The sequence below is a fragment of the Esox lucius genome, chromosome 12 (genome assembly GCF_011004845.1).
Source record: "Esox lucius isolate fEsoLuc1 chromosome 12, fEsoLuc1.pri, whole genome shotgun sequence".
Taxonomy (NCBI): Eukaryota; Metazoa; Chordata; class Actinopteri; order Esociformes; family Esocidae; genus Esox; species Esox lucius.
This window is the reverse complement of record NC_047580.1, coordinates 35,757,673-35,780,060: the sequence shown is the minus strand read 5'-3', so window position 1 is coordinate 35,780,060 and position 22,388 is coordinate 35,757,673. Positions and strand designations below refer to the sequence as shown.

The 22,388-nt window shown below is 44.2% G+C and overlaps 2 protein-coding genes across 3 annotated transcripts; both read right to left on the bottom strand.

Moving 5' to 3' along the window:
* Positions 1–1,313: 1,313 nt before the first annotated feature.
* Positions 1,314–11,125, bottom strand: LOC105009990 (patatin-like phospholipase domain-containing protein 2). Of its 2 annotated transcripts, none has more exons than XM_010869384.5 (9): positions 10,298–11,125; positions 9,173–9,405; positions 4,747–4,812; positions 4,185–4,397; positions 3,574–3,634; positions 3,122–3,376; positions 2,861–2,975; positions 2,643–2,744; positions 1,314–2,488 (listed from the first exon to the last, which is right to left on the bottom strand). In XM_010869384.5, exons 1-9 carry the CDS (start codon positions 10,509–10,511, stop codon positions 2,161–2,163), a joined length of 1,587 nt encoding a protein of 528 aa, XP_010867686.1. In that variant the 5' UTR covers positions 10,512–11,125; the 3' UTR covers positions 1,314–2,160. The 2 variants fall into 2 exon arrangements, with proteins under 2 accessions (XP_010867686.1, XP_010867687.1); XM_010869385.5 differs by having other exon boundaries at positions 3,122–3,337.
* A 1,904-nt stretch (positions 11,126–13,029) lies between these two features.
* Positions 13,030–15,291, bottom strand: LOC105009991 (60S acidic ribosomal protein P2). The gene is made up of 5 exons (NM_001310907.1): positions 15,192–15,291; positions 14,004–14,127; positions 13,740–13,788; positions 13,415–13,510; positions 13,030–13,216 (listed from the first exon to the last, which is right to left on the bottom strand). Exons 2-5 carry the CDS (start codon positions 14,124–14,126, stop codon positions 13,143–13,145), a joined length of 342 nt encoding a protein of 113 aa, NP_001297836.1. The 5' UTR covers position 14,127; positions 15,192–15,291; the 3' UTR covers positions 13,030–13,142.
* Positions 15,292–22,388: the final 7,097 nt, after the last annotated feature.

The window sequence follows — 22,388 nt, the reverse complement described above, 5'->3', positions numbered from 1 at the left end:
CCCTGTACGACCGAAGCAGGAGCTTGGTCCGCATTGCCGGCAGTAAGTCAGACTTGTTCCCAGTGCATGTTGGACTCCAGCAGGGCTGCCCTTTGTCGCCAGTTCTGTTCGTAATTTTTATGGACAGAATTTCTAGGCGCAGCCAGGGGCCGGAGGCTGTCAGGTTTGGGGACCACACAATTTCGTCTCTGCTCTTTGCGGATGATGTTGTCGTGTTAGCCCCTTCAAACCAGGACCTTCAGCATGCGCTGGGACGGTTTGCAGCCGAGTGTGAAGCGGTGGGGATGAAAATCAGTACCTCCAAATCCGAGGCCATGGTCCTCAGTCGGAAAAGGGTGGCTTGCCCACTTCAGGTTGGTGGAGAGTGCCTGCCTCAAGTGGAGGAGTTTAAGTATCTAGGGGTCTTGTTCACGAGTGAGGGAAGGATGGAACGGGAGATTGACAGACGGATCGGTGCAGCTTCTGCAGTAATGCGGTCGATGTATCGGTCTGTCGTGGTGAAGAAAGAGCTGAGCCGCAAGGCGAAGCTCTCGATTTACCGGTCAATCTACGTTCCTACTCTCACCTATGGTCATGAGCTTTGGGTCATGACCGAAAGGACAAGATCCCGGATACAGGCGGCCGAAATGAGCTTTCTCCGATCCCTTAGAGATAGGGTGAGAAGCTCGGTCACCCGGGAGGAGCTCAGAGTAGAGCCGCTGCTCCTCCACATCGATAGGGGTCAGCTGAGGTGGCTTGGGCATCTGTTTCGGATGCCTCCGGAACGCCTTCCTGGGAAGGTGTTCCGGTCCCGTCCCACCGTGAGGAGACCCCGGGGAAGACCTAGGACACGCTGGAGGGACTATGTCTCCCGGCTGGCCTGGGAACACCTCGGTGTCCCCCCGGAAGAGCTGGAGGAAGTGTCCGGGGAGAGGGAAGTCTGGGCATCCCTGCTTAGACTGCTGCCCCGCGACCCGGCCCCAGATAAGCAGAAGATGATGATGATGATGACCCAATGGGGTCAGTTGTATTTGTTACCAAAATCAAGAGTCTGCTATCAGGAGAGAGGGTGGAGGAGGTAGGGGGATAAGAGGAGTGAAAGAGTGTGTCGTGAGGACACACCATCACAGGACTCACCACTGTGATCATCACAGGACTCACCACTGTGGCCATCACAGGATTCACCACTGTGACCATCACAGGACTCACCACTGTGACCAGGACAGGACTCACCACTGTGACCATCACAGGACTCACCACTGTGGCCATCACAGGACTCACCACTGTGACTCTGGAGGAAAGGAATTTGCAACACTCTAATCCTTGTCTCTTTCAGCCGTCTCCCCATGAAAGACATGTTTCATGCACAGCAGATAGCAGAGATTTCTTTATTGAGCAATTTCATCCAACATTTTTATAACATTTCTGTAAAATGTATGTGAACGTTCAGTTAATAAATTGTCAAACATTGAGTATTCAGTTTAATATTCTCTGCATGTAATGAAAACATCTGACTTGCAACAATACTAACTTATTTGATTGATTTTGTTGAACTAAAGGTGAAAAGTTAAAAGGTCAAAAGAAAATATTTTCAAAATTTATTTGGATGCTACCATGATTGGTTGCATCCAAATAATGGATAATCATTAAAACATTGTGAATAATGATGAGTGAGAACTTTATTGATAATGGTGGGAGGTTAACATGCTAATCTTCTGCGTTATTGGTAATGGTGGGAGGTTAACATGCTACTCTCCTGCGTTATTGGTAATAGGGAGAGGTTAACATGCTAAGCTCCTGCGTTATTGGTAATGGGGAGAGGTTAACATGCTAATCTCCTGCATTATTGGTAATGGGGAGAGGTTAACATGTTAATCTCCTGCGTTATTGGTAATGGGGAGAGGTTAACATGTTAATCTCCTGCGTTATTGGTAATGGGGAGAGGTTAACATGCTAATCTCCTGCATTATTGGTAATGGGGAGAGGTTAACATGTTAATCTCCTGCGTTATTGGTAATGGGGAGAGGTTAACATGCTAATCTCCTGCGTTATTGGTAATGGGGAGAGGTTAACATGCTAATCTCCTGCGTTATTGGTACAACCATCAGCTGTTGATTTTCTATGTTTTAATAAATTAGTAAACAATGATTCATCTTATTCTTCTCATCATCCTCACTTCTCTTAGCCCATGACAGAAAGGTAGGAGGGGAAGCGTTTCCATTCCTCCATCTCTCCCTCCATCTCTCCCTCCATCTCTCTCCCAATATTTCCCTCAATCTCTTCCTTTTCCTGCCTCTCCACATTTCCCCGCTCCAGATCCAAGCGGAGCAGGACGGTGTACTGTTCGTAGTCTGGTGAGGAGGGAGTGGGGGTGTTGGAGGTGGAGGAGGAGGGGGACGAGAAGTGGAGGCTCAGGGTGGAGCATCGCTGTCGCTGGGAGGGATCTCCCAAAGCCTCATACTCCGCCTGAACCTTCGTCAGCAGCAACCCTTGGAGATGGGGGAGAACCCTGAGAACACACACACACACAATTACACACACACACACACACAATTAAAAACACACACTACACAATTACACACATACAACCCACACACACACCACACACTGCCTGTCTGCCTGTCTGCCTGTCTGCCTGTCTGCCTGTCTGCCTGTCTGCGTACCTCTTCTGTAGGTTTCTGTGGAGGCTGGAGACCAGGATGTTGATCACATATAAGGCAACTTGACGCAGGTCCTGAAACGTCCAGAAGGCTAGACCATACAGCCTAACCACACACAGTGAGAGAGAGGAGGGATCATACACTTCTGTTTGTCTGTGTGTGCACGTGTGTGTGTGCGTGTGTGTGTGTTTGTGTGTGCTGGGTCTCTGTAATTGTGTTACCTGTGTGTGTTTTCAAACAGCAAGTTGAGAGGCAGGGTTAAGGGGAGGAGCATGTATGACATCACATGCAACAGAGGGTGGGTCCACATTAACCCCAAGAGGTTGCATAGCAACGCTGAAACACCAATCAGAGCTGGATTACAATCAGACACTTCCTTCTTTAATTAAATGAAAATAACAGTCACTTAACAGTGAGTCAGGCATTCTGAAGTTATAAATCACAACTTGTTTTGTGCGCGTGTGTGCGCGTGTGAACGGTACCTGAGCGTATCCAGGTGGGCAGGGCTTGATACATGCTGTGCTCCAGGGTTGCCAGATTCCAGGGTAGGTTTCCTGCTTCAAGAGAAAGGTTTTCTTGACTGTCTCGGTTCTTTGTCAACTCATTTATCGATTCCTGCTCCACTTCCTCTTCCTCCTCCTCCTCCCTCTTCGTCTCCTGATCCGACCATTCCTCGGGAGGAGGAGAGGGTGGAGGAGCTAATGGAGTGTTGAGAAGAGGCAGATATGGGACCAGATCTGGTGGGGAAGATGAAGTGATGGAGACACACAGAGGCAGGAAGACAGACAGGCAGGTACAGAGAGAAACAGACAGCCAGACAAAAAGAGACAGAAAGCCAATGTGATGTTGAGGCCCTGTAAAAAGTACTGTAAGACCACTTTCCATCATAAAGGTTCTTCTACAGATCAGACAATCTCTTGACCTCATGACCCACCACTGGTTTGGAGGAAGTGAAGTCCATCTCTGTATCCATTGTAGAAAGCCTTGTTCAGAACCTGAGGATAGGTCGGAGGTCAGAGGCGCAGAACCAAAGAAAGAAGGCTTCCTCCTGTTCTGATCTTTCAGGTGTCTTACCTAAACTAACAGCTTTGCCACAACTGGGTGGAAAAGTGGGTTGGTGGGTTGGGGGCAGGGGTGTGTGTAGAGTTGAATGGGTCAGTGGAGAGGTGCCAGGTTGGGTGGAGGATTGGGTGGGGATGTGGTGGATTGGGTGGGGAGGTAGGTGAAGGGTTGGGTGTAGACGTGGAGGGTTGGTTGGGGAGGGAGGTGAAGGGTTGGGTGTAGACGTGGAGGGTTGGGGGGAGAGGTGCCAGGTTGGGTGGAGGGTTGGGTGGGGAGGGAGGTGAAGGGTTGGGTGTAGACGTGGAGGGTTGGGGGGAGAGGGTGCAGGGTTGGGTGGGGAGAGGGTGTGGGTTATCTAGAGAACGCTGAAGTCCTCTGCGAGGTGGGACTGATGATCAGAAGCAGATGATTAATTATACTGGTAAAGAAACAAACTCTTCAAAACAGAGACTGGCTCCGTGGCGATGCCGGTCTGCGTCTTACCTTCCACTGGGAGGGGTAGAGGGCGTCAAGCATCCGGGAACCATTGACAGCACTGAACTGCATGGTCGTTCCGCTCACCACAATGTCAAACATGGAGGATGGGTCTGGTGGGCAGATGTCCGCCTCACCAGCGAATGGTGAAACAGTGAGGGTGTGGCCAGGGGCGGAGGCCTGGGTCGGCTGGATACAGGAAAAACCACCATCCAAATAATGCTATGGGACACACACACATCACACAAACACACACACACACAGGCGTTAACATGCTACAGTATCTCCTCTGAGATAAATATAAATATGCAAATATGCAAACATAGCCCCGCCTACTTCCAGAAGCTTCCAGCGGCACCCAGCAGGGTCAGGGCCAACCGCAAAATTCTGATTATGACTTATTGGTGTACGAGCTGTTTGAAATGATTATACAGTGTTTAACCTTTAACTAAAAACAAAGACATTTGAAATGCAAACATGTGAATGTCTTGGATACAGATGTACAGGTGTTTAAAGCCACATTGAAGTGTGTTATTCTGACGACCTGCCTACAGAAAGACAGAATACTCACCACTCCTTTGTAGCATGGTGGCTCAATACCGCAGTACCCCGGCAGGAAACAACCGCACAACAGCACCTCCATGTGGGGAAAACACACAACTGCAGTTGAATACGCGCAGTGGCATCAGGTGCTAGCAGACATAGCAGCAAAAACAGCGGCACATTCCAACAGAAATACCATCATCTTGTGAAGTCCACTCCTTTTGTTAAGTCTAACAACGCTATCATGAATCTAGCAAAGTTGTTTTCTGTGTCGGATTGAGATTTTTGTAATATATAGTGTATTATTTATTGTATATAATTTATTATATGTAGTTTATATACAGTGAATATAAAAAGTCTACACACCCCTTTAAAATAATTTAAAAGGATGAGACAAAGATAAATCATGACAGAACTTTTTTCACTTTTAATGTGACCTATAATGTGAACAAATCAATAGAAAAACAAACAAAAATCTTCGAGGGGGAAAAATGAAAAATAAAAACCTTACAATAACCTGTTTGCATAAGTGTGCACACCCTCTTATAACTGGGGATGTGGTTGTGTTCAGAAATAACCAATCACATTCAAACTCATGTTAAATTAATATTAAGTCATTACACACCTGCCATCATTTAATGTGACTCTGATTAATCACAAATAAAGTTCAGCTGTTCTAGTAGGATTTTCCTAACATATTCTTAGTTGCATCTCAGAGCAAAAGCCATGGTCCACAGAGAGCTTCCAAAGCATCAGAGGGATCTCATTGTTGAAAGATATCAGTCAGGAGAAGGGTACAAAATAATTTCCAAAGCATTAGATATACCATGGAACACAGTGAACACAGTCATCATCAAGTGGAGAAAATATGGCACAACAGAGGCACTACCAAGAACTGGACGTCCCTCCAAGTTTATGAAAAGATGGGAAGAAAACCGGTCAGGGAGGCTACAGAAAAGGCCTACAGCAACATTAAATGAACTGCAGGAATTTCTGGGAAGAACTGGCTGTGTGCTACATACAACTATATCCTGTATTCTTCATATGAATGGGATAATTCCAAAAGGTATGTTTGGCACAAAAACAACACTGCACATAACCCAAAGAACACCATACCCACAGACAGTGAAGCATGGTGGTGGCAGCATCATGGTTTGGGGCTGTTTTTCTTCAGCTGGAACCAGGGCCTTAGTCAGGGTGGAGGGAATTATGGACAGTTCCAAATACCAGGCATTTTTGGCACAAAATCTTCAGGCGTCTGTTAGAAAGCTGATGATGAGGAGGAAGATCACCTTTCAGCACGACAACGACACAGAGCACACATCCAAATCCACAAAAGCATGGGTTCACCAGAAGAAGACTAACGTTTTGGAATGGCCCAGCCAGAGCCCAGACCTGAATTCAATTGAACATCTGTGGGGTGATCTGAAGAGGGCTGTGCACAGGAGATGTCCTCGCAATCTGACAGATTTGGAGTGCTTTTGCACAGAAGAGTGGGCAAACACTGCCACATCAAGATGTGCCATGCTAATAGACTCCTACCCAAAAAGACTGAGTGCTGTAATAAAACCAAAAGGTGCTTCAACAAAGTATTAGTTTAAGGGTGTGCACACTTATGCAACCAGGTTATTGTGATTAGAAATGTTTCCCCCTGCAAGATTTATCTTTGTCTCATTCTTTTATATCACAAGAACCTGGCATTAGATATCCTTTACCTTGTTTTGTCTACCGAAGCCGCCTGTGCTCCTCGACCGGACCGTCGCCTCGTCGGTTAGCCGCTAGCTGGCTGCCCCCGTTCACCAAACACGTGAAGCAGCTAATCCTACCTGCTTTTGCTGACCTCCTTCTCACAGGCAACCTCCACCAGATGCGAGCCGTGACCGAAACTTTCATCTCCTCCTGTCATGCCGTGGATCATTCTGGCACTCACATCATTAATCCACCTCAGTGCCCCTAGCCCACGGCTAACCACTACCACGGAGCGCTACCACACGCACTGCTCAGTCCCTCCGCCCGGCATCATGTTCAAATATTCAACTCTGCAACTGGTGGAACTCGTCAACTACTCCATTCCATCCTGCATCCCAGTCATCAAACAGCTCGGACTTCTATGTCGACCCCGTTACATCCACAGAAATTCTCGCCGCAAGTTTGTTTTCTTCCACCACGGACAATCCATTCCATCCATCTGGTCACCAGCACGCTCTGTCACACCTGTCTCACGTCATCAGAATACTGCACCCACTGGATCACATAGGGCAGAACGCACCGTCTGGCTACCAACCTCTACTCCCGATCTCTGCAACTCATTCCTCCACTTTTTCGCTGACAAAATCAACATCATCTACCAATCTCTATCCCCTGTATCTCACCTCTCAGTATCTACTCCAGCACCCACCATGGACCCTCTCCCCATCTCTCCTGACCTCTCGACCCCTCCTCCTCACTGCCTCCTCTCCCAGTTTGACCCGGTCACTCCTCCTGAAATCTCCAGACTCATCAGCTCTTCCAAACCCACTACCTGCTCCCTTGACCTCCTCCCTACTCCACTCATAAAGCTCTGCCTCCCCGTCCTATGCCCCTACCTCACTAACCTCTTCAACTTCTCACTGTCCCTTGGAACCGTCCCCTCTGCCTTCAAAACTGCAGCTGTCACCCCAATCCTTAAAAAACCTGGTCTGGATCCCACCTCCCTCAACAATTACCGCCCAATATCCAACCTCCCATTTCTGTCTAAAACCCTGGAACGCATAGTCGCCACACAACTACAAACCCATCTTCATGCTAATAACCAATTAGATCCCCTCCAATCTGGCTTTCGCCCCCTCCACAGCACTGAAATCGCTCTCCTCAAAGTCCTAAACGACCTCCTCACCTCTGCTGACACTGGTTCCCTCAACATCCTCATCCTCCTTGACCTGAGTGCAGCCTTCGTGAGCCATAACATCCTGCTCACCAGACTCAAAGACCTCAGTATCAAAGGTAATGCACTCAGCTGGCTCCACTCCTACCTATCCAACAGATCCCACTTCATCTCTCTCCACAACCACACCTCTGCCACAGCCACAGTCACTCAAGGTGTTCCCCAAGGCTCCGTACTCGGCCCATTCCTCTTCATTTTCTGCATCCTCCCTCTTGGTCAGATACTCTGCCACTTTAACCTGGACTTCCACTGCTATGCCGATGACACCCAATACCTACCTCAGCACCAAATCCCCACCCAATCCTCCCCTCTCCCACATCAACTCCTGTCTGTCAGCTATTAAAACCTGGAAGCAACACAACTTCCTCAAACTCAACAGCGACAAAACAGAATTCCTCCTCATAGGCTCCAAATCCACACTCAGCAAAACCAATAACCCCACTCTCACCATCGACGGCACCATTGTCTCCCCATCTCCCCAGGCCCAGCTCTACCAACATCAACCGACTCCAACTGGTCCAAAACGCAGCAGCCCGACTCATCAACCGCTCCAAATCCTGGCACTACATCACTCCAGTCCTAAAACAACTCCACAGCCTTCCTATCTCCCACCGGATCACCTACAAAATCCTGGTCCTCACCTACAAAGCCCTCCACCATCTGGTCCCCTCATACCTCACTGAGCTCCTCTCCCCGTACCAACCTTCACGGTCCCTCAGATCCTCCTCAGCTGGTCTCCTCTCCATCCATAAATCCAACCTCCGTAGTTTTGGGGACAGAGCCTTCTCCAGGGCAGCTCCCAGGCTCTGGAACTCCTTCCCCCAAGAGATCCGCACCTCTGAGTCCCTCACCATCTTCCAGTCCCACCTCAAGACCCATCTCTTCACCTCTGCCTATCCGTAGCCCCACGCCCCCCTCCCTTCTCATCTGTGTCTGAATCTTGTTTTGTTTGTTTGGTTTTGTTTTGTTCTGTTTTTATAACCTACCTGCATTGTAAAGTGACTTAGAGTCTAAGAAAAGCGCTATATATAAAAAATATATATATAAAAGTTATTATTATAACAGGGGTGCGTAGGCTTTTTATATCCACTGTATAGTATTTTGTATTTATTGTGCCTAATAATATGTTATTTCCCACAACATCTTTAGCCTATAATTTACAGTGGCTGTTCACCATTATTTTGTCCACAAGTGTATTTGAGTTAAAGTTTCAGTTATGTGGGTATATTTGTGTTAAAGCTTCAGCTGTGTGGATATATTTTAGTTAAAGCTTCAGCTGTGTGGGTATATTTGAGTTAAAGTTTCAGCTTTGTGGGTATATTTGAGTTAAAGCTTCAGCTGTGTGGGTATATTTGAGTTAAAGCTTTAGCTGTGTGGGTATATTTGAGTTAAAGCTTCAGTTGTGTGGGTATATTTGAGTTAAAGCTTCAGCTGTGTGGGTATATAAGAGTTAAATTCTACACACACACACCCCTCCACACACACACAAAACACCCCCCCACCCCACATACCCACCCCTCCACACACACACCTGCACCAGATCTTCTCGGGATCTGAACTCTGACACCAAAATGTTCTGTCCGTCTGGAATCCGCGTCATGCCAACGAGTAAACGTCCGTTGGCCTGGATGTGGGCGTCGGCTGGTAAGAAGCCCCTCAGCAGGCGCTCTATCCACCCCCCAACGTTCCCCTCAGGGTGCAGCGGCCCCAAGATATGATCACTCAGCTGCCGCGCAAACTTCACAATCTCAAGACGAACCATGTCTGTTTAACACACACCAACAATATGAAACACACACACACATCAATATGACACACACACACATCAGTATAACACACACCAACAATATGATACACACACCAACAATATGACACACACAACAACAATATTACACACACAACAACAATATGACACACACCATCAATATGACACACACACATCATAAATATTACACACACAACAACAATATGATACACACACCAACAATACGACACACACATCAACAATATGACACACACATCAACAATATGACACACACAAACAATATGACACACACACACCAACAATATGACACACACACAAACAATATGACACACACAAACAATATGACACACACATCAACAATATGACACACACACCAACAATATGAAACACACATACACAATATGACACACACACATCTACAGCATGTGACACACAAACACACATCAACAATATGACACACACACACTCACAGATAAACAATGTGACAGTCACAGTTGGTTTTACTATGAAAGTGAAGACCATAAAATAACTGTCCCAAATGTTAACCTCAATAACCTAAATTTAACCAAACCCTACCGCATAAACCTTAATCTAGAATCCTAAAAGTTGCCCTTAACCTAAATTCACAAACTAATTGTAATTCTAACCCCAAACCTAAATCAGAGCTTTTAGTCAAAGTGAGGACTGTCCTTCCTTGTTTTTAAGGATCTTCGGTCCATATTAATCTGCATATTGTGGACACACAATATGCAGATACAAACACACATATACTCTCTCACACACATACAAATACTCACACGGACACACACTCATACACAATGTGTACACACAATCAACTGCATCTCAAAGTGGCTTGTTGAAATTGAATAGGACCACGAAGACATGTCTCACCCAAATCGGACCCACAGACCACGGCGGCAGCTACCAGGGACCCAGCCGAGGCCCCCATGATGTTTGGGGCTGTCTGCAGTAACCACGGGGCCTGGTTCAGCAAGCACTGAGCCACACCCAACTGGTAAGTAGCCAAGAACCCTGACCCGGAGAAGGAGATGGAGAGGGGGGCATCCCCAGACAGTGGAATCCCTAAAGACCTGGCTGGAGACATGTTTAGCCTATAGGAACGTTAAACCACAGGACTGGACTATCCTTCGTGGAAAGGCAGGGAAGGAGAGGATCTCTGGTTCGATTTCTTCTTGTCAACTTGTGAGGTTCTTGTCTTAGGCTCACCCAGACAATCCAGAGGCAGACATCACTAAGCAAGGAGCGGAAACAGAATGAGTAGAACCGAAACCCAAAAGTTGAGTTAGGTAGTTGAGGTCACGTCGGTTTGTCAATCAGCTGTAGCCTTATGGGGCTGAGTAAACAAAAGGTTGCTGGATCAAATCCCTGACACAGAAAATAAAATAAAAACCAAGACAGCTTACTCTAATGACTAACAGGGTTTGCTGAAAATGACTCTGTCAACTTCCTTAGATGTCTTCTATGTGTCTTACCTCACTGCTAAGAATGTACTGGTCTTCTGTCTCTCAGGAAGCTGCTCTATATATCTCCATGTGAAACAGCCAGAGGCCCATATCACCAGTGTTGAAGAGAGAGTGCTGATCTAAAGTCAGCTCTGCTCCTCTTCAGTCTTGGTTTTAAAGGAAAAACTGATTTAAGGTCAACCCACAAGACTGAGACAAATTGACCCAAAAGCACAAAGTGAGTCTATTTGGCATCAATCTGTCTTTGTTTAAACGCCACAGATTTGTCTGATAACTTCAGCGTACCACAACTTCCACTGAGCAGCCCTGCTGTCTACACAGATAACGGCTGGATTTCCTAGAAACCAATCAGAAGCAAATGGCACTAAGTGTTACAAAATGATTGGCTGCAGTATTCCGTCTAATATATCTGGGGGCTTCTCACATGGTATCAACGCCTGTAATCTGTGGTTCAGGGGGGAAGGAACACAAGCTGCTTGTTTAGTCCCATTCAGTGATATAATCCTGTCACGAACTGCAGTCATTCTAAGCCAGTTTCAGGAACATCAAGGACATCAAAACAGAACCATAGAACTGGAGTGTTAATGTGGCAATCTGGGATTCAAACGATGACAGTGGTTCACACTGCCACTGTTTTTTGTTGAACAGCAGAGGCAATGGGCTGGATATATGAGGATGTAGCAATACCAGATTACTGAGACATTCATTTTGTGAGAGTATTGTTCATTTTTGAAATTGTATTCTCAACACAGAACTCTGTGGCATTTTGAAGGACAGTAAAAGCAATTTTCAAATCTAAATACATTCTTGAAAAACTATGGGTTTAATAACTAAATGCATTCATAAATAACTTTATTGTATGCAAAAACATTAACACAAGTGTATGTTCACCAAACAGACAGCTGGTCTGACTGTGCATGACAGTATTCCTAAACACCAAGAGATTAGGATCCAAATGTCTGTTCTCTAAAACAACAGCTCTCAGTGTGATGAGACACTCTCTCAACCATCTTAATCCAGTGCCATCTCTGGTAAAACAATCAATGCTCAACTATGGCGAAGTCCCCATTTCAAAACCAAATCATTTCATGCACATCAGAATAAAAACCAAGCAGGAGTGTGTAGGATTAATTAATAATAATAATAACATACTTATATAGCGCCTTTCATAATACCCAAGGTCACTTAACATATGAGGGGGAAGGGGGGACTTGGGGGTTAGGGATCAAAGGACTTATTAAAAAGAAAGGTTTTAAGGTGTTTTTTAAATATGGGCAAGGATGGAGCAGAGTGGATGTGGAGTGGTAGACTGTTCCACAGTTTTGGAGCAATGGCAGAGAAAGCCCTGTCTCCAAAAGTCCCCAACCTGGTATGGGGGGGGTCCAGTAGGTCTTTATCAGAGTACCGCAAGGAGCGTGACTGTGTGTAGGGGTGGAGTAGTTCTGTAAGGTATTTTGGTGAGAGTCCATGGAGAGATTTGTAGGTGAGCAGGAGGATCTTATAGGTGATGCAAGACTTGACTGGCAGCCAGTGGAGCTGTTTGAGAATGGGAGTAATTAATCTGTCACCACCCAATATCATCTATTCAAAACAGCTTCTCAACAGGTTGGACTTCCATCCACTGGCAGCAACACAAAGTAAAAGGATGGAACCTCAAATACAGCAGAGGAACACAACTGATACAAACTTCGACATCGTTGCAATGTGCATTTTTTGATGATTTTAGGATAACATTTAAATAAGTTGCCAAATGGACAAAACCTTACATTTAATGACAAATTGTTTTTATAGTTAAACAAAAGTGGGTCTACAACAGGCAACTCCGGTTGAAAAAGCTAAAAATAAATCCAACATTCTGGATGCAGTGGCTCTCTAAAGTATTCATCGCCTGGGAATTTCCACATTTTGTGTACGAACATAAAATCAAAATGGATTTAAGTAGAGGCTTTTGACATCAACACAAAGTTCATAGTGTCAAAGGGAAAGATAACAATACCATGTGGGAAGGTCTCAGGGGGTCAATACTTTTGAGAGCTAATTTATTTACTAAAGCATTTGATAAAAAAAAGTATCCTACTGCAAAACAATTAACTATTTAAAATTACCAAAAAACAAATACACTCTGAAAATTACATTTTACAAAGTTTTTTTATTGCTTTTTTTTAAATGTACAAAGGATAAGATCTTTTTATTCCTAAGATAACAAAAAGGTAGAAAAGCAAATTGTTTTTTAAACAAAAGGTCAGAAGGATCTAATCAAAGAGACCGAAGCCCATGTCTTCATCAGACTCCTCCGACTCCTCCTTCTCCTCTTTTTTCTCTTCCGCTGAGAAGAGAAGAACAGATTCAAATTCAGGAAAAACAGGGAGGGAAAGCAGAAGAGTGAGTATTGCCAAGACAAAAACAGAAGACATGGAGAGAGGGCGAGAAAGACATGGAGAGTGACCATGTCACCACTGACTTGATATTTCCTGTTTGCTTTGACCCTATATATTTAACTGCAAGGCCTGATGAAGAAACTCACCAGCAGGAACGGCCCCGGGAGCAGCAGCTACAGAGGCACCAGCTGCAACCACTGACACAGCGCCCCCTGCTGGCACGGAGGCCAACTTGGACATTCCTACAGACAGCATGGGTTTGATCAGCAACACAGCCAGACATAGAAGTCAATAGGAACAACGGCATCCGCCGAGACCAATACTGCTAGCAGTTTTACATTTCTGACAGCAAGTCAGAAGTGCGTCCCAAATGGTGCCCCATTTCTGGCTCTGTAGGGCACCACTGATGAAAAGGGCTCGCAGGGAAACAGGAAGCCAGACAGGTAAAGGACAGAGCGGTGAGAGGATTACCTGCATTCAGGACTTCATTGATGTCTTTACCATTCAGCTCACTGATAACCTGTAGGAGGCCGCAAAACAACATCATTCCAGACCAGGCATCTCAGCCACGGATGACTGGATGAGGAGGGTGTGTCACAGATTTTAAAATCCATACCATGTTAGAATTGGGGTTACATTTTGGATTATTTGGATATTTGGGCATAATGTAAGGTTGTTGAGCTTATGCTTAGAGTTCGAGAATGTGAATAGACGAAGAAACTTGTCTGTTCTCACCTTATTCAGGCGCTGGTCATCTGCCTCTATGCCCACGCTGCCCAGGATGCCCTTGATGTCCTTAGCACTGGGGCTGGTGTTTCCACCCAGTACAGCCAACAGGTAAGCAGCGACGTAACGCATTCTGCACCAGGAAAAAAAACAGACACCAGAGAGTTAACGTTCTACACCAGGAGAAGAGAGACACCAGAGAGTTAACCTTCTACACCAGGAGAAGAGAGACACCAGAGAGTTAACCTTCTACACCAGGAGAAGAGAGACACCAGAGAGTTAACGTTCTACACCAGGAGAAGAGAGACACCAGAGTAAAAAAGTGACAGATAGTGAAATGAATCTACTTAGAGCACATGGGCTACTAGAGACATCAAGATGTCTTTAGTATTGTGTCTATTGCATGTCTATATATCACCTTGAAAGTTTTTCAAGAAAATCTATATAGTGCCATACACTTCTCATGCAGAAGTTTTTGTTATCTAACAAAATGACTTGGTATTTTTCATTTAAAACAAAACCACTGGACAGACAAGTGTTAACATCACTGTAGGGCTGGGAAATAGAGCCATGTTAGACATCGGTGCAGCAAGCAGCCGAAATGTCACGTAGAGTAAACGTTTTTCCCCCACACTTTATAATAAACCCTCAAATCCACGAATCTATTGACCCAATGAACATTTCCTGTTTTTTTTATTGTAAAGCCTAGAATTGCAAAACGAAGGCTAGATAGAAAGACAACTCATCAGGCTCTCGGTAAACTGAATAACGGATTTCAGAAGAGAGGATAGGATTTTATGTAGCTAGCTAGAAGCCTTATTTCTGACAGCTGCTGGTTCAGTACATCGAGCTGACTTGCAGCAGCCATTATATTGAATGACATGGGCAGGTGACACTGGTACTGGTAGTTGGTAGTTAGACGCTTGAACACCACGCTGGTTCTCTCTGAGCGATTATTATCGTTTATTAACATTATTCAAGATCAAGACCAATTTTAGATTATGCCAATATACCCGAGGACCTTAGTTATGTTAAACATTAGCTAACTAGCTGCCTAACTAGCTTGCTAAGTATTTAGCGAGCTACACATGGACATCGGACAGTCCTCCACGCTAATATGGAGCATATTCAATGTATGACGCCGAACATACAAATGACGCCCAACATACAAACATTACAATCGCCAAATGTACTCACTTTAAGTCTAAATAGACACGAAACGACGACCCACTTCTGAAGTTGAAACAGGAAGGATGAAAGATGTTGGTTGTTTCTTAACTGCGTTTTCTTCTTCAATGGTTAACCATTGCTACAACATCCCGGTCCAACAACCACATCGCCGACCGGTGGTGGTTAGCATTAATATAAACAATGGTAAAATACAAAAATTTGCTTTTCAACAGTACATAGATTAAAAAATAATAATAATAATTGTTGAATGGTACATTTCAACGATATTCTGGTAAACGTGTGATATGTGAAGGTCAATCTTATCCTGTAAAAAGTTTAATTTACATAAGTACATTTGAAATTACCTACTTTTAACTATTCCTTTGGATATTATTATTATGTACACGGACATAACTGGGATATTTTGCCTGTCATGGATAAGAGAGAGAGTAGGTAATTAGAGACGCAATTAAGAGAAAGGTATTTTAAAATATGTAGATATTAAAACTGTCAAAGCAACTGAAGAAATTGAGGCACTGAGAGTGAAAAGGTGAGGAGAGTTGATAAAGAGACAAAAAGGAGGTGCGCTTAAGCAGTAAATAAAGACCTTTGCCAAAGGAAAACAAAACACAAAGACAGAGCAACACCCAGACCAGTTGCCTTGGCTACAAAGAAAAGGAGAACAGAGGAGGTTTTCTATAGAGAAAGATAACCAAAAGGGAAAAGAGTAGGATGCGCACACTCTGACCCTGAAACAATGGACTTTGGTAATTTATGTAACTTAAAAGATATAAAAATTAATAGGTTTAGGGAATACATAATAAAACAAAATGCAAACCATCTCGTCTACTCACTACAATGATTTGAAAATCATTTGTAAGCAGGAAAATGAATTGCAAAGGCCAGAGGCCGGTTTCCCATCCCGTCTACTCAATCTCTATGATGACATTGAAACAGAGGCTGGTGTTTCCACCCAGCGCCACCACCATAAGAGAAACAGCCTGGTAACATTCTACGCCGGGAGAAGACAAACACCAGGCAGGAAAAATTCTACACCAGGAAAAAGAAACACACCAGAGAGTTAAAATTCAGCGGCAGGATAAGAAAAATCCCAGAGAGTAAAAATTCTTCACCAGGAAAAACACTAGACACCAGGGTTAACATTCGGCACTAGAAAACCAACACACAACAGGTACAACTCTGCAGGCAAAAACACAAGAGTGTTAGCATTCTACAGCAGGACAGGCACCAGAGATTCAAAATATATATATTTCAATTAGCTACATTTCATCTTTAGTCAGAATATGGATTTGATTAGTAGCAAGGAAATTGCAACTACTCCCAATAGAACTTTACTAGTATCTAAAGAATAATTCATAGTATCTAATACGTATCTAATCAGTTAAATCAAAATGTTCCTATTAATCACTGGAATAATTACTATAAACTGATTGCAGGTTTCCTGTAAAGGATGACCAGTCAGTTGTGAGGAATGAATGCTGGAAGAACTTGCTGGAAACTCGTGAACAGAGCGGTTGGCGTGTTTTTTGCGATGTTAGCATCTTATGTTCTGTTCTAAAAAGTGTGGGGGGAGAGTAGTCTGAATTGGGTTCTGGAGGTGTACTCCAACTCATACATCGCACTCATACGCCAGCCATGAGTGATTCCAAGCCAGTGAGGTCACATCCACCAGCGGCGCTGGAGAGCTGCGCCACCTGGTTTCTCCTGTTAAGAACACTCACGACGGCCCACATTTTCTGTGCACTCACTCACCCGGATCAGGTGATGCCCTGCTAGGGCAGCAATTGGCTCTTGTCTCAGACCTTCCCCGAGGTGATTGGTTGAGTGACGAGCACTCGGCACGTGACCTCTACAATGAGCTTCCTCCCATAGGTAATGTCTTTGTGATTGGTGGTTTTATACTGCCACAGAAGCCATGATAAACCTCACTACGGTTTGTCATTCAGTCTTTAGTTACAGGTCTTGATCAATGAGGCAGTTTCTATATACGTGTATTGAGTTGAATAGAAAATATTACATGGGTTAAGCTGTTTGAGTAACATATGACTATTACTACAACCAATAACTAGAAGGATCTCCAGAATAACTAGAATGAGGCATGCTGGGACATTACAAATCAAAACGGTTTAGATTGGTCCGCATGGTTTTGGTCAAGTTTTGGATAACACGAGTCAACAAATTATTGGACCCACATCAACACCTTTTTGAGGGACTGTAATTGTTTACTGATGCACAATTGGTTTCTCCTTACTTTTCCTGACAAGAGAACAGTGGCCTGAGCACATGGGGAGCCCGAATTTGGACGAAGCCAAATTTTGTGATTTTATGCAATTTCACATGACTTGAAAATCATATGTAAGCAGGAAAATTAATTGCAGAGGCCGGTTTCCCATCTCGTCTACTCAATCTCTATGATGACATTGAAACAGAGGCTGGTGTTTCCACCCAGCGCCGCCACCATAAGAGAAACAGCCTGGTAACATTCTACGCCGGGAGAGGACAAACACCAGGCAGGAAAAATTCTACACCAGGAAAAAGAAACACACCAGAGAGTTAAAATTCAGCGGCAGGATAAGAAAAATCCCAGAGAGTAAAAATTCTTCACCAGGAAAAACACTAGACACCAGGGTTAACATTCGGCACTAGTAAACCAACACACAACAGGTACAACTCTGCAGGCAAAAACACAAGAGTGTTAGCATTCTACAGCAGGACAGGCACCAGGGATTCAAAATATATATATTTCAATTAGCTACATTTCATCTTTAGTCAGAATATGGATTTGATTAGTAGCAAGGAAATTGCAACTACTCCCAATAGAACTTTACTAGTATCTAAAGAATAATTCATAGTATCTAATACGTATCTAATCAGTTAAATCAAAATGTTCCTATTAATCACTGGAATAATTACTATAAACTGATTGCAGGTTTCCTGTAAAGGATGACCAGTCAGTTGTGAGGAATGAATGCTGGAAGAACTTGCTGGAAACTCGTGAACAGAGCGGTTGGCGTGTTTTTTGCGATGTTAGCATCTTATGTTCTGTTCTAAAAAGTGTGGGGGGAGAGTAGTCTGAATTGGGTTCTGGAGGTGTACTCCAACTCATACATCGCACTCATACGCCAGCCATGAGTGATTCCAAGCCAGTGAGGTCACATCCACCAGCGGCGCTGGAGAGCTGCGCCACCTGGTTTCTCCTGTTAAGAACACTCACGACGGCCCACATTTTCTGTGCACTCACTCACCCGGATCAGGTGATGCCCTGCTAGGGCAGCAATTGGCTCTTGTCTCAGACCTTCCCCGAGGTGATTGGTTGAGTGACGAGCACTCGGCACGTGACCTCTACAATGAGCTTCCTCCCATAGGTAATGTCTTTGTGATTGGTGGTTTTATACTGCCACAGAAGCCATGATAAACCTCACTACGGTTTGTCATTCAGTCTTTAGTTACAGGTCTTGATCAATGAGGCAGTTTCTATATACGTGTATTGAGTTGAATAGAAAATATTACATGGGTTAAGCTGTTTGAGTAACATATGACTATTACTACAACCAATAACTAGAAGGATCTCCAGAATAACTAGAATGAGGCATGCTGGGACATTACAAATCAAAACGGTTTAGATTGGTCCGCATGGTTTTGGTCAAGTTTTGGATAACACGAGTCAACAAATTATTGGACCCACATCAACACCTTTTTGAGGGACTGTAATTGTTTACTGATGCACAATTGGTTTCTCCTTACTTTTCCTGACAAGAGAACAGTGGCCTGAGCACATGGGGAGCCCGAATTTGGACGAAGCCAAATTTTGTGATTTTATGCAATTTCACATGACTTGAAAATCATATGTAAGCAGGAAAATTAATTGCAGAGGCCGGTTTCCCATCTCGTCTACTCAATCTCTATGATGACATTGAAACAGAGGCTGGTGTTTCCACCCAGCGCCGCCACCATAAGAGAAACAGCCTGGTAACATTCTACGCCGGGAGAGGACAAACACCAGGCAGGAAAAATTCTACACCAGGAAAAAGAAACACACCAGAGAGTTAAAATTCAGCGGCAGGATAAGAAAAATCCCAGAGAGTAAAAATTCTTCACCAGGAAAAACACTAGACACCAGGGTTAACATTCGGCACTAGTAAACCAACACACAACAGGTACAACTCTGCAGGCAAAAACACAAGAGTGTTAGCATTCTACAGCAGGACAGGCACCAGGGATTCAAAATATATATATTTCAATTAGCTACATTTCATCTTTAGTCAGAATATGGATTTGATTAGTAGCAAGGAAATTGCAACTACTCCCAATAGAACTTTACTAGTATCTAAAGAATAATTCATAGTATCTAATACGTATCTAATCAGTTAAATCAAAATGTTCCTATTAATCACTGGAATAATTACTATAAACTGATTGCAGGTTTCCTGTAAAGGATGACCAGTCAGTTGTGAGGAATGAATGCTGGAAGAACTTGCTGGAAACTCGTGAACAGAGCGGTTGGCGTGTTTTTTGCGATGTTAGCATCTTATGTTCTGTTCTAAAAAGGGTGGGGGGAGAGTAGTCTGAATTGGGTTCTGGAGGTGTACTCCAACTCATACATCGCACTCATACGCCAGCCATGAGTGATTCCAAGCCAGTGAGGTCACATCCACCAGCGGCGCGCCACCTGGTTTCTCCTGTTAAGAACACTCACGACGGCCCACATTTTCTGTGCACTCACTCACCCGGATCAAGTGATGCCCTGCTAGGGCAGCAATTGGCTCTTGTCTCAGACCTTCCCCGAGGTGATTGGTTGAGTGACGAGCACTCGGCACGTGACCTCTACAATGAGCTTCCTCCCATAGGTAATGTCTTTGTGATTGGTGGTTTTATACTGCCACAGAAGCCATGATAAACCTCACTACGGTTTGTCATTCAGTCTTTAGTTACAGGTCTTGATCAATGAGGCAGTTTCTATATACGTGTATTGAGTTGAATAGAAAATATTACATGGGTTAAGCTGTTTGAGTAACATATGACTATTACTACAACCAATAACTAGAAGGATCTCCAGAATAACTAGAATGAGGCATGCTGGGACATTACAAATCAAAACGGTTTAGATTGGTCCGCATGGTTTTGGTCAAGTTTTGGATAACACGAGTCAACAAATTATTGGACCCACATCAACACCTTTTTGAGGGACTGTAATTGTTTACTGATGCACAATTGGTTTCTCCTTACTTTTCCTGACAAGAGAACAGTGGCCTGAGCACATGGGGAGCCCGAATTTGGACGAAGCCAAATTTTGTGATTTTATGCAATTTCACATGACTTGAAAATCATATGTAAGCAGGAAAATTAATTGCAGAGGCCGGTTTCCCATCTCGTCTACTCAATCTCTATGATGACATTGAAACAGAGGCTGGTGTTTCCACCCAGCGCCGCCACCATAAGAGAAACAGCCTGGTAACATTCTACGCCGGGAGAGGACAAACACCAGGCAGGAAAAATTCTACACCAGGAAAAAGAAACACACCAGAGAGTTAAAATTCAGCGGCAGGATAAGAAAAATCCCAGAGAGTAAAAATTCTTCACCAGGAAAAACACTAGACACCAGGGTTAACATTCGGCACTAGTAAACCAACACACAACAGGTACAACTCTGCAGGCAAAAACACAAGAGTGTTAGCATTCTACAGCAGGACAGGCACCAGGGATTCAAAATATATATATTTCAATTAGCTACATTTCATCTTTAGTCAGAATATGGATTTGATTAGTAGCAAGGAAATTGCAACTACTCCCAATAGAACTTTACTAGTATCTAAAGAATAATTCATAGTATCTAATACGTATCTAATCAGTTAAATCAAAATGTTCCTATTAATCACTGGAATAATTACTATAAACTGATTGCAGGTTTCCTGTAAAGGATGACCAGTCAGTTGTGAGGAATGAATGCTGGAAGAACTTGCTGGAAACTCGTGAACAGAGCGGTTGGCGTGTTTTTTGCGATGTTAGCATCTTATGTTCTGTTCTAAAAAGTGTGGGGGGAGAGTAGTCTGAATTGGGTTCTGGAGGTGTACTCCAACTCATACATCGCACTCATACGCCAGCCATGAGTGATTCCAAGCCAGTGAGGTCACATCCACCAGCGGCGCTGGAGAGCTGCGCCACCTGGTTTCTCCTGTTAAGAACACTCACGACGGCCCACATTTTCTGTGCACTCACTCACCCGGATCAGGTGATGCCCTGCTAGGGCAGCAATTGGCTCTTGTCTCAGACCTTCCCCGAGGTGATTGGTTGAGTGACGAGCACTCGGCACGTGACCTCTACAATGAGCTTCCTCCCATAGGTAATGTCTTTGTGATTGGTGGTTTTATACTGCCACAGAAGCCATGATAAACCTCACTACGGTTTGTCATTCAGTCTTTAGTTACAGGTCTTGATCAATGAGGCAGTTTCTATATACGTGTATTGAGTTGAATAGAAAATATTACATGGGTTAAGCTGTTTGAGTAACATATGACTATTACTACAACCAATAACTAGAAGGATCTCCAGAATAACTAGAATGAGGCATGCTGGGACATTACAAATCAAAACGGTTTAGATTGGTCCGCATGGTTTTGGTCAAGTTTTGGATAACACGAGTCAACAAATTATTGGACCCACATCAACACCTTTTTGAGGGACTGTAATTGTTTACTGATGCACAATTGGTTTCTCCTTACTTTTCCTGACAAGAGAACAGTGGCCTGAGCACATGGGGAGCCCGAATTTGGACGAAGCCAAATTTTGTGATTTTATGCAATTTCACATGACTTGAAAATCATATGTAAGCAGGAAAATTAATTGCAGAGGCCGGTTTCCCATCTCGTCTACTCAATCTCTATGATGACATTGAAACAGAGGCTGGTGTTTCCACCCAGCGCCGCCACCATAAGAGAAACAGCCTGGTAACATTCTACGCCGGGAGAGGACAAACACCAGGCAGGAAAAATTCTACACCAGGAAAAAGAAACACACCAGAGAGTTAAAATTCAGCGGCAGGATAAGAAAAATCCCAGAGAGTAAAAATTCTTCACCAGGAAAAACACTAGACACCAGGGTTAACATTCGGCACTAGTAAACCAACACACAACAGGTACAACTCTGCAGGCAAAAACACAAGAGTGTTAGCATTCTACAGCAGGACAGGCACCAGGGATTCAAAAT

Excerpts from the sequence above, each read along its gene's own strand:
- LOC105009990 (XM_010869384.5), bottom strand. The coding sequence starts at position 10,511 with ATGTCTCCAGCCAGGTCTTTAGGGATTCCACTGTCTGGGGATGCCCCC. Across the intron at positions 9,406-10,297 it reads GGTCTGTGGGTCCGATTTGG|ACATGGTTCGTCTTGAGATT; the intron begins GTGAGACATGTC and ends TGTGTTAAACAG. Across the intron at positions 4,813-9,172 it reads CCCGAGAAGATCTGGTGCAG|GTGCTGTTGTGCGGTTGTTT; the intron begins GTGTGTGTGTGG and ends CCCCACATGGAG.
- LOC105009991 (NM_001310907.1), bottom strand. The coding sequence starts at position 14,126 with ATGCGTTACGTCGCTGCTTACCTGTTGGCTGTACTGGGTGGAAACACC. Across the intron at positions 13,511-13,739 it reads CAATGAAGTCCTGAATGCAG|GAATGTCCAAGTTGGCCTCC; the intron begins GTAATCCTCTCA and ends TGCTGTCTGTAG. Across the intron at positions 13,217-13,414 it reads TCCCGGGGCCGTTCCTGCTG|CGGAAGAGAAAAAAGAGGAG; the intron begins GTGAGTTTCTTC and ends TTCTCTTCTCAG.